Below are 12,617 nucleotides of genomic sequence, written 5' to 3'. Positions count from 1 at the left end.
ATAGATAAAGACTTTTATCACCCTTTCTCGTGACTGATGGAATAAATATGTTCACTTCCATGCATCATGGAGGGCGGGAACTTGCATTTATATAGCACCTTTCTTGACTACAGGACATCCCAAAGTGATTTATAACCAGTAAAGTACTTTTGAGATGCAGTCAGTGTTGAATGTAGGAAATGTTGGCAGCACAACTGTGCAGAGCAAGCTACAACAAACAGTAATGAGATAATAGTAAATTACTGCGGATGCTTGAATCTGAAACCAACAGAGAAAATGCTGGAAAATCTCAGCTGGTTTGGCAGCATCTGTAAGGAGAGAAAAGAGCTGACGTTTTGTTTCGAGTCGCGTTGAGCTTCGACAAAGGGTCATCTGGACTCGAAATGTCAGCTCTTTTCTAACCTTACAGATGCTTTCAGACCTGCTGAGATTTTCCAGCATTTTCTCTTTCAGTAATGAGATAATGGCCTCTTCTGTTTTATTATATAAGTTGAGCGGTAAATATTTTCTGGGACATTGGAGAAACTCCCCAACTCTTCTTTGAAATAGTGAGGTGCGTGCTTTTATGTTCATCTTGGAGGGCAGACCAGGCCTTGGTGTAATGTCTCACCCAATAAATGGCACCTCGATAGTGAGCACTCCCCTCGATACTGCACCAGAGTGTCCACCTGGGATGATGCGCTGATGTCTCTGGGTTGGGCTTTGAACTCTGATCACCTGACATTCTTCTGACTCAGCAGCAGTGAACCCTGACTGTCACCTGCCAATATAAATTGACAGGAGTACAATCTGGATTCAGTCACTTGGGATCTGATGACCGCAATTTTCCGCGCATTCAGCACAGAGTTTGAAACCAATGCACAGAGGAATGAATATATTGCGTGAGAAGGTTCGACCTCAGGAGAATATTTATAGACATTTAAAAATAGGCTTGTTGCTCTGGCCTAAACTGGGGAGGTGATCTGAATTTTAATAATGTTTTCTGCAGCTTATTTGTCAGGTTTGCATTTTAAAACTTTTTTTTAGGCTTTAGTTTGTCCAAGTTGTTCTTTTTTTTTCAAACCTTGAATGATATCGAGGCTTTGTAAAGTATGCAGAGGAAAGTTTCCAGTCTAAAGCATCTTAGTTGCCCATCTCTAAGATCGAGGTACCTAAACCTCAGGAAATATGCCGTAAGTATTCTCACAACACCAGGTTAAAGTCCAGCTGATTTATTTGGTAGCACGAACTTTTGGAGCGTTGCCACTTCAGGAGGGGCAGCGTTCCAAAAGCTCGTGCTACCAAATAAACGTGTTGGACTTTAACCTGGTGTTGTGAGACTACTCACTGTGCCTGCCCCAGTCCCGCGCCAGCAACTCCACATTAGGAAACGTGATTGTGGAGGTTGATTTGATGCAAGTTTATTTATATGATGCTGAATAGAGTAGATTTTGTTTGAGTAGATAACTTAATTAATTGAAATAAATTATAAAGGACCAGGTTGACAGTCTCAAACTGTACAAGCCTGAGCTAGGTTGCGTTAGGACGTAGTTCCTCCCTGGAGAATAATGTTTGTGGAAAGGGCTATTGGTTTTCGATAAATGAAGGATGTTGGAAACACTCAGCAGAGCAACTGTAGCACCTGTGGATAGTGAAAGAGAGTCACATTCCTGACTGACTACCTTTCATCAGCACTGGTAATTGACTTGAAATGTTAGCTTTCTGTCTGCTGCCTGGCCTGCTGAGTATTTCCAGCACTTTCTGTTTCTATTTCAGGTTTCCAGCAGATTTCTAGCATTTGCAGTTTTTTTTTGTATACTAATTAGTATACTTTTGTATACTAATACTTCCTCTTGGGGAAGGTTGATTCAATGAATTTCTTCAACCTATTCACGGTAGAGTTCATCTGATGTCATGGCCACCATCATCCCTCCAAGAACACCTGATTAAAATAGATCAACTGGCCACTTGTTTCATCATTTTTGGGGGACTTTGCGGTTTATAATTAAGCTATCATGATTACCTGCATAACAACAGTGACTGCACCAACAATTGATTGACTGTGATATGCTTTAGGGTGTCTTGAGATTTTGTATGACCCTATGTGAATGTGAGATAGTTCTTCATTTGCAGTTATAACATGTCATTGTTTTAGTCTACCTGAACATTAACACCATTTATCCATTACACAGTCTCCTGAGGATGAGGACCTAGACCTGACTGCAGATATAGCCTAGACTTGCAGAAATGCCACTTTGTTTGTGCCTCAGGAACAGTTTGGCTTATTTTCCTTTTCCTATGTAAATCAGGACAAGCCTGGACATTCTGGCTATGTAAGACTAGTGGTCTCCAGTTGTTTAGAAGCTGCAACCTTAAAGGGAATTAAGTCGGACACTTGAGAGAATTATTGTCTATGTCCAAAATGACTGTCTGTTGGTGACAAAGCTTTGTGTTATTGTGCCTCATGAATTATTCGGGTCCATTTCCTGTACCAGGGACCTCTTGTGCATATCCTACTCATGGGTGCTGGGGCAATAGATTTTCTGATGTTCCAACTAATCTGTGGCCCATATCTTATCCTCTGCAAATCCCCATACACCTGACCTCGTTGGTCATCACTGACTTCCTGTTCCTCAAGTGCATCAACTTTAGAGTGCCTGGGCTATATCTTGACTTTACAAAGTAAAAATCAGGAGAGATGTAATTTGGGCTTCAGATTATTACCTATTTCGTACCATGAGTAAGTATTCACAAGGGATCATCAAATCAAGGTCTTTGAAATTGTAAAGTAGATAACTGAGAAACTATTTCCCTTGATGAGGATATTCCGAACATGGGTGATAATTGGAAAATTAAAGGTGGGCAATTTATGGTAGATGCCACGAAGTGCTGCTTCACACAAAAGGTAGTGTAAACCTGGAACTCTCACCACCCCTCCCTTAAAGTTTGTGCACGTTATGGCCCAGTTGAAATGTTCAGGACTGAGAACAACGGAATTTTTTTTTGGGCAAGGGAAATGGAGTGATTTGAGTTGAAGTCTGGATCAACTGTGACATCACTGGATGGTGGGACAGGCTTGAGGGGCTGAATGGTATATTCCGGTTCCAATGTCCCTCATTGCTGTCCGATCGCAGACACCGGTAACTGCATCTTTCGAGTAAATACAGGAATGATCTTCATCATTGAGGTGGGAGGATAAGATACATGTTGCCATCACAGTGGATTAGCAAGTTAGATGCTGTGGGCAGTATATTCTCACACCCAGGTTGATGAACTGGGAGGCTGGTGGACTGGCAAAGTAGAAGGGGAATTCACCGGAAAGGAAAGCTGACGTGTTCTCGCTACACTAATCACTGGTTGGCAGGCGATCAGACCTGATTAGGAGCCATTACTGTGTAACTTCTGATGGTTTTCAGATTTTTCCAGGCTGTGTGTAAAGAACTTGCTAGCCTTGTCAATTGTAAAGTGACAGAAGCTCAGTGGCAGGTCAGTGTTGGTGTAGTTGGCAGACGTATGCAGTCGTGATGTAGTACAGGAAGGGTGAGAGTTAATGAGTCACCGGAGTGGCAATCTGGAAGTTGGGAAAATTTGGTGTGCCCATTGGAAGCAGAAAGATTGATGGATCTCCCCAAGGTGCACCTTATGTATGCAGAGTAAGGGATGTGACAGGCCAGAAGAGGAGTGTGCCGCAAGTTACGATGAGTTTTACGCCTTCTAGCAGCTGCCATTGCTTACTGCCAGAGTTAAGTGGTCTCCCTTTCAGTCCCTGCTGCTTATGCTGTCATTTCACAGAGTGCTGCCATCCCTTCAAATACAGCACCTACTTTTAATACCAGGGCTCCCCACTGCCTGCTCCATGTTATTGGCTGGCCACTGATTAAACAGCCCTGATAAAATTCCCTTTCTGCTTCAACCACATAAAACCCACTTTGCATCCTTCCATCGGGCCACCTTCATTGACAACAAATTGGGTGGCACCGTGTGACAGTCAGTGCACTCCCTACTGGATAGGGTGCCAGGTTCCCAACCCGCAAGAACATCAGTAAGGAAGTTGGATTTTTATGATAATCTGTCAGCTTTCATAGTAGTTTCCTGATGCTGGCCCACAAGTTACCATAATAGCTGCAGCAGAATTCAAACTTGCAGGGCTGAAGTTTAAGTTTATTTATTGTTGTCGCAAGTACGTAGAACATAACAGCGCAGTACAGGCCCTTCGGCCCTCGAGGTTGTGCCGACCTGTGAAACCAATCTAAAGTCCATCTAACCTACACTATTTCAATATCATCCTTAATTAGGCTTACATTAACACAGCAATGAAGTTGCTGTGAAAATCCCCGAATCGCCACACTCCGGTACCTGTTTGGCTACACTGAGGGAGAATTTAGCATGGCCAATGCACCCTAACCAGCACGTCTTTCAGACTGTGTGAGGAAACCGGTGCAATTGCTGGAAACCCACGTAGATATGGGCAGAACGTGCAGACTCCACACAGACAGTGACCCAAGCTGGGAATTGCACCAGGTCCCTGGTGCAGCAGTGCTAACCACTGTGCCATCATACTGACCAAGAAACTCCTTTTCTCCTGGCAACTCCTATAACTCACTCTCTTTAGGTGAAATCCTCAGGGAATTCACAGGTTAAATGTTGGTGAGGTGATGGCAAAGTATCTCAAACCTCCAGCAGCAGCTGAGCATAACTTTAAGTAATGCCTGAAATTCTCAAGAATGATTTGTTTAAGTGTCCTTCAGCTGGATGGTGTTAGGTTGTTAATTGAAAATGCTGTACAACCCCTTTGATCATTAGCAGGCAAATTAATTATCAATTGGTCCCTTAGCCATCCTTCAGGTTGCTGTTCCTGATATTTGCTTCAGTTCTCTGCAAAGATGGAATCTTCAACGAAATGCAGGCTAAACCAACTCAAGACCCAATCCTTACAATCTGAGAGGCTGTTTAGTGTCTACGGAATGTGGGGAAATCACCCTCTGAATTTCAGTAGATATTGGCATAGACAACTGAGATGTCTGTTAATTATTCTAATCTTGAGGTCTGATTTGAGGAAGAGCAAGGAATCCCAAAGCCTTGGTGAACACACCTTCGTTGACTAACACCGCTAGAAAACTGGATTAACTACTATTGACTTTTGTGAAATTTTATTTTGTACAAAGTAGTTGTAGCATTTGTCTGAATAATAATTACTGAACTTAAAAAAAGCATTTCGTTGGCTGTCAATCTATTTGAGATAATGAGGATGGAAAAGGTGCTATATAAATGCAGATTCTTTCTTATGTGAACTATTCGGAGACATTACTGAGAAAGATGTCGTTTTGTTTGTTTTGTTCATTTAAATATATTTTGTTCGTTTGATATATATTCGCACCCTCCTAAATTGGAGAATGGTCTGGAGTGTTGAAAGGATTTTGCATGGTGACTAGTAACCCTCCTTTGAGCCATGTGAGCACTCCTTCCATGACTAGCGAGTCCTGGAATGGGTATTGATTGTGGGGCTGCCAACAGAACCAGTCAAGCTGCAGAGACCTGGTAAGCTTTCAGCAGAGGTTGTTATGTACCATGCAGTTTGTGGGAGCTTGCTGTGGGTAGACTGGCAGCCATGTGATTGAACGTTAGTTTGACGTGAAGTTAAAATAAAATAAGCTGCATTATAACTGCGTGCCATCGCCTGAGGAGCTTGATTTTCATTCTGGCCTCAATCCCCTCTTGCTCCTTTCCCTCCATGTATCGCTAAGCTGCGGCACTTGTCACTGTCCTGACCTTTGTAGTTCAGTAGTGTTTGAATTCAAGTGATAGAAGGGTCGTACGTGGTTTTGAAACATTAGTTTAATTTTTATCATTTTTCAAACAGATCAGGATGGTGCGGAGCCCAGTGGCAACGCAGTGGCTGCTTCCAACCTCGTGCGCCTGGCAAATTTCACCAACCAGTCAGACTGGACTGATAAATCAAGGCAGATCATGGCAGCATTTGCAAAACTGCTGAATAGTGTGCCCATGGCACTCCCAGAAATGGTAGTTGCCCTGATGGCCCAACATCACACAGTCAAACAGGTATGTTTGGAGATTACAGACTGAAGTTCATAGCTGACAGCAGAGCAGAATCAATTCCAGGCTAAGAATGGTGCTGTCAAGGGTATTGAAAATGATACAGATGGATTGTCAGTACTATGCTAAAGATGAGGCGTGCAGGCTAAGACTGGTACTCATAATGGTGCACAAATTCCTTTGATGACTGATCACTGTTGTTATTTGGTAAGGTGCAGCATGTTGTATGTAATTTGAAATGGGCTTGCAAAGGCAAGGTCTTCACAAGGGTCCATCTTTTCGTCCATTATTATGACTTTATTGAGCTTTGGTTGAATGACCAGTTCCATGTGGTCAACCTCAGTCTCACCATAGATCCCAAAAACTTCCCAAGTTGGCCGTCCTGTGATCAGTTACGAAGTTCACTACCTAGTGTCATAATGAGCCATTTAAAGTGGGACGATGTTAAGATTTGGTGTTTGGCTGGAGATTAGAGCTGCTTTAATTGACTTCTGCATCTTTAAGCTGGTAAGAGTTAAAATCACCTGGATTCTGATCATCATCCACAGACTGCGGCTGTGAAGTTCATGACTGATGGACAGTTTGAACTCAGCTAAGCCACACCCCACAGTCCTTAATGCCTTAATCTTAAAATTCTCATCAAAATCTCTCTCTGGCCTCATTTTGTGCCCCAGTTTTTCTAACCTCCTCCAGCCCTGAAACGTCTGAGCTCCTCCAACTCTGGCCTCTAGTGTACTCCCTACTTCCTTTGACCCAGCATTGGTGACTGCTTGTTTAACTGCATAGGACCTAAGCTCTGAAATTCCTAGCCCAAAGGATCTGTCCCTCTACCTCTCTCCTCCCCACTATAAGTTCCTTAAACCTACCTACTTGACCCATCATTTGTTCATTTTTCCTATAGTTTCCTTTTTTGACTCAATGGCAACTTTTGTCCGAATATGCTATGAACCACATTTGTTAATGGTGCTAAATCAATCCAAGTTTTATTGTCGCACTGTTTTTTTTCAGTGGGAGGAGTATGTTATATTCCACCTCCACACATCCTCTTGGCAAATTCTCTTTGACAAGCGTATTGAGTGCGTTGTGTGTTGGCTTGAAAAGCGATATCCGTCATGTACAATTTCCCTCCGGATAATGATCTGGAAAGGTCAGCAGTATAGTAAGCAATTGCCCGCTCGCCTTCTACAATGGTATCTTTATTATGCCGATTAGGTGCTTGCTTCCAACTGTTCCCTGGGCAGAATGCCACTGGACATTGTTCACCTGTGAAATATGCCCACTTGCTTGCGGAAAGTGGGCAGGGGAATGGAACTTGCAATCCAGCTTGATCGACACCTTCTGTTTGCCGCTGGTACATTAGAGGTGAAAAGCGATGATGAATAAAATGAGAAGAAGTGGATGCTCTTGACATTACACAACAGAAAATGGCCCATCAAATACTTGGTTCCTTAGGGACTATACAAAGTGGCTGACAGTCCCTGATAACAGTAGTTCACATAATGATCACCTACCCTTAAAGACACAACTGTCTTTTTTCTGTCTAGCCTCTTCTGTGACAGTACTGGAGCTTAAGGAGGGAAAGAAAAAGAATTAATTAGTGCCAGCACCAGGAATCCAAACTGGTTACTAACTGCTTGAAAACTAGGCAGAAAGATTTGATAAATGCCTTGTTTCTTCCTTTTTAAATTAGGCTGAAGTTCTTTTTCTGATTGATACACCCTTTTCTCTCTTTTAGTTCTCCAGTTAATGTGGTTGCCTGGAGACCTGTCTGCAACACAAGTGCTAACTCGCTTAAAACACACCTGTTAATGTCTATGTTAAATAGTAGACAGAAATCTATATCAGTCTGTCCTTTGGGTGAGATGTTTACTTGAGGCTCTGTCCGCTCTCTCAGGTGGACATAGAAGATTCTGTGACGTTGTTTTGAAGATGAGCAGGGGAGTTCTCACTGGTGCCCTGAGCAGTGTTTATCTCGCAACCAATCTCACAGACAGATGAGTTGGCCATTCTGTATGGGAGCTTGCAGAGTGTAAATTGTGTGCTGTATTTTTCAGATTATAAACTGCGGCTGCCCTCCAAAACATATTCCAGTGGTTGCCCTGAGGTTGGGAAATGCAATACATTAACAGGCCGGCTGAAACGCAGAGCAGAATAAACACATTTATATATTACGTACCAAGTTCTTCAATATTTGCATGTCTTCAGTTTCCTCCCCTTCCATCATGTTGACCCAGAGCACTTGACTTCATTTAGTAAATTAACACCAGACCATTCTTTATGTTAATCCAGACAGTGAGTGGTGATGTGATATTTTTCCACGGGGAGCACTGCAAATGAATGTCCACACATATGATTTGTAAAGAAGTTATGGGATAGTAAAAAGGATTCTAGATGAGTTATCACCCATTGCCCCCAGTCTAGAAATTCAAGGGCAACTGCTATACATTGGATGTGTCTTCCAGTTCTTATTTTAACATAACCATATGTTTGCTCAGTTTTTTTATATGTGACTGAGATATATATGTATTTATATATATGTTTGTTGCTAATGCTAATGAAATAATTGTTGTGAATATAGAGAAGTTGCTAGTGCTACTTCATTTTCTGAGTTTGGCACCAGCATTAGCAATTGAAGCAATAGGGTCACACCCCGACAATGATGACATTGGAGCGACAATTGAGGAATTGTGTGTTCAAATCCCAATGTGGCAAGTTACCAAACTGAGTCAATGATCCTGGTAAATTTGTGGCCTAGCATCAAATGAATGCCCAAGAACTCACCAGAAAAAAACTGTTTGCACGTCTGCCTGTCTTGAGCAGGATGCCTTTGTGTCAAGCTATAGTGGTAACTCTTCACTGGTTTGTGTGTCTGTAATGATGTTTCTGGGTAAAGGAATATTGGAAAATTGAATCATATTCTTGAATTTGTATTGAGAACCCTTTTTCAGCTGTAATATAGTTCATTTTTCTTGTTTAACAAACATTTTATTCTTTGCATTAAAAGTTTATCAGCAGACTTTTAGAATCATAAAAAAAAGTTATAGCACAAGAAGGGAGGCCATTTGGCTCATCTTGTCTATGCTAGAATTTGTTCTTGTGAATTTATTCAGTAATTTTCCTCTTTAAAAAGTAGTTACGATCCATCAAGCTGGGTTTGACTTTGGGATCTGACATGTTCAGTATTAAAGTACCTGGGATTGTACTATTAACAGTCCAAAAATAAGTGCTTTTGTTGTACCTTTTTTTAAAATTCATTCATGGGACATGGGTGTTGCTGGCTGGCCAGCATTTATTGCCTATCTCTAGTTGTCCTTGGAGAGCAGTTGAAAGTCAACCACATTGTTGTGGCTGTGGAGTTACGTGTAGGCCAGACCAGGTAAGGATGGCAGATTTCTTCCCTAAAGGACATTAGTGAATCAGATGGGCTTTTCCAACAATCAACAATAGCTTCATGGTCATCTTAATTCCAGATATTTTTTATTGGATTCAAATTCCACCATCAGGATTCGAACCCAAGACCGCAGAACATTAGCTGAGTTTCTGGATTAATAGTCTAGCGATAATACCACTAGGCCGTTGCCTCCCCATATTGTGTCTGGTTGTGTCGGGGCAGTGCTGTGTTATATTTTTCTTTGCTGTGGGAAATTGGTTTCAGTGGCAGAAGGGCTAGACAGCACAGGTTAAAATCATTGGCGAAAGAACCAGAGGTTATCTGAGGTGAAAAACTTACTTTTAAGCTGAAAGGTGAGACTTCGGAAGGAGTGGTGGAACCAATTTCATTAGTAGCTTTCAACGGGGAAATTGACAAATGCTTGAAAGGAAAAGATGTTGTGGGACTGCCTGATTACTCACTGAATGGGCTGACGCAGACTAGATGGGCAGAATGATTTCTTTCTTTGCTGTATTTTCCAAAATTCTATAACACCAGCTTTACTAGCACTGGAGTTCGTTGCTAGAAGGTTTTGAAGCTGTATGTAGGGCAGAAAACAAAAGAGAGATCTGAATTGTGTAGCTTGAACTTTACAATAGTAGTTGTTAATGTATCTGTATTCTGTGGCTGTTGATGATGTGGCTTCCCTGTTCTCAATGGAAATGAAAATGATATACAGAGCAAGCCGCCTCCTATCGTTCCAAATTAATATGGAGGCGGTAAATTGTTATCTTTACATACATGGGGCCTGCAATTCCTGGAGGATCTGACGGTTCTAAGCATGCAGCTCAATTATCTTTGAAATGGTGTCAGTTTAAATTTATGAAAATTTATGGGATGTTGAAGTCACTCACGAGGCCAATATTTGTTGCCTGTCATTATTTTGTTACCATCAGAACCTTAAACATATTACCTTTTGTCTTTTCTTTGACTGTATTAACTGAAGGTGGAGGTTTCCCTATCGGAGCGTTTAGGATCATTCTGAACATCTGCTTCTGATGTGTTCATTCATGTAGGGTCTGCCCAATCCAACTTTGGGAACGACCCTGCTGGGAACTGCCGTTTCAGCTGGCAGCAGATGCTCTGAGTCCTCCATTGGAGGAGATGGGTTTAGACTATAATTTCTTAACCAGTCTATTTTAGCATTTATCCACGATAGGGGAACTGTCAGAATATTCATGACCACCTTTTTAACTGACCTGTTTTGCTTTTAAAGGCAAATGTCAGGCTGGAAAAGGAGACTGAAGCTTTGTCCCGTTTCGTCGTTCTTCACAATCTTGCAAATTTATCCCATGCATGCCACTCTTACAGTGCTCTATTCAATCACTATCAGCAAGGACAGTTGCCACATGAAAGCTGGGGGAAATGAGGGAATTGTGGGCTAGAATAGGACAGCAAGTCCTGATATGCACCTTGTTACACAGAAGAAGCACATCGAGGCTGCTGTACAGGTAGTTTTTATCTTGGATCAGAATCGTTCCTTTCCAGAAGCCTCAGATTGCATGGACTCTGTGCGAGGATGAAGGATGTCATTGGTGATCAGGTTGGCATTGGCAGTTGGCTGAAGGGGTTAGTGGAACGTAGAGATTATCCATTTAGAGATTGGCCAAGGAACTCCTTCAGTTGTAGGAGCTTTTGGGTAACGTTATAAATCCTAATGTTTTTCTATCTCATGGCTCAGGCTGTCCATAGTTAACCATAGAACCCAGCAGTGCAGAGGAGGCCATTTGGCCCATCAATTCTGCGCCGGCTCTTTGAAAGAGCATCCTTAACCAGACTCATATATTTACCTTGCTAATCCAATTAACCTACACACCTTGGAACACTAATGGGCAATTTAGCATTTCCAATCCACCTAACCTGCACGTTGAACTTCACATGTCTGACTCAGCAAATATCCCAAACAGACTGTTGGCTATCTGTTTGACGTGGGACTGTCTGGATGTTACTGCTGATGAGTGCGTTTTCTTTCTCATGGAGCAAAAATCAGATGGCCCCTGTGAGCTGGAGACATTCTTTAACTCCAGATGAACCGGAGTAGGAATTGAACCCAGTAACATGTGTTTTTGTAGCAGCCTTAACATGGAAACACCTCCAAGGCACGTTACAAAGGCTGGGCCTGGGCAGAAAGGAAATCAGAATGATCTTGAGCCAAACTCAATCAATCCACAGTTCGCAGGCGGGAATCACGAATGGATCTTCAGTGACGGATAGCGGTAATATAGTGGAGAACCACATGAGGAATTGAGGTGGGAACCACTGTGTTCAAGGATAGGCGAGTCACAGCCGAAAGGGCATGATAGAAATCTATCTAGCAACATATGAATGAAGACTTACAAAAGCATTCTGTAAATCTCAGGCATGTAGTGCTGGTTTGGTTTTGAATCTACTGACAATTCATTGTTGCACAAGGATCGTATCAGACACTGAATCATGTTTCTTAATAATCACATAAAATATATTGTTGAGTTGGCAGGCTTCCCAAATGTTCTAATGAAATGGGACTGGGAAGAACATCATTTATTGTGTGTCTTGTGTGCTATTTGTCACAGCATAGCCAGCCAAGGCTCATTTTCAAACCAGCATATCAGCCTGTGAGGGAAAGGTTCATCAGCTGGAGCACTGATGTATTGAGGCAATTTCCTACATAACGACACAACACCATATTGACTAGGAGCTAATGGATTCTATCAGATATGACTAAACACCTTTTATTGATTCCTTTGGTGCTCTGTGTTGTAAACCAGTTATGTGATTTTTTTTTACCTTGCCTGAAAGACAGTCAGGGGTAAGTGGAAGAGTTAGCAGTAAATGAGACTTGAGATAATGGATGTGACTGAGTTGGTTTTCGTGCGGGGTTGAGTTGTACTCTGTATCAGATTGTGTGTATTAATCTAAGTGAGTGGCTCTTATTGAGCACAGCAGCTTTTTGCCTATTTACCGCATGGTCTTGTCTAGAGGTTATTTGTAGTGAGTACATATCTGTGCTTTTTTTACTCTGTTCTGCAAAGTTCCTACACTCGAACAGTTGATTGAAAACAGAATCAGACTGCTCTCCGGAGAAGCATTTTCTGAATGAAATGAAAATGCTTTTTAACCTCTTCACGTGAAATGGTGGCACGAAGGAAATTTGCACTCAGTTTCCTTTCTTGTT

The 12,617-nt window shown here is 42.0% G+C and overlaps 1 protein-coding gene across 2 annotated transcripts in view; it reads left to right on the top strand.

Annotated features, from left to right (window-relative positions):
• Positions 1-12,617, top strand: part of spata20 (spermatogenesis associated 20) — a 368,934-nt gene that overhangs the window by 151,975 nt on the left and 204,342 nt on the right. For both annotated transcript variants that reach the window (XM_080209099.1, XM_080209101.1), the window contains exon 14: positions 5,840-6,039. In XM_080209099.1, the coding sequence (XP_080065225.1) occupies positions 5,840-6,039 (200 nt within the window). The remainder of the gene's footprint in view (positions 1-5,839; positions 6,040-12,617) is intronic.

The sequence above is a fragment of the Carcharhinus amblyrhynchos genome, chromosome 21 (assembly GCF_965287045.1).
Source record: "Carcharhinus amblyrhynchos chromosome 21, sCarAmb.v2.hapA, whole genome shotgun sequence".
Taxonomy (NCBI): domain Eukaryota; kingdom Metazoa; phylum Chordata; class Chondrichthyes; order Carcharhiniformes; family Carcharhinidae; genus Carcharhinus; species Carcharhinus amblyrhynchos.
Note: the sequence above shows the minus strand (reverse complement) of the source record. Positions and strands in the feature narration are given on the sequence as shown.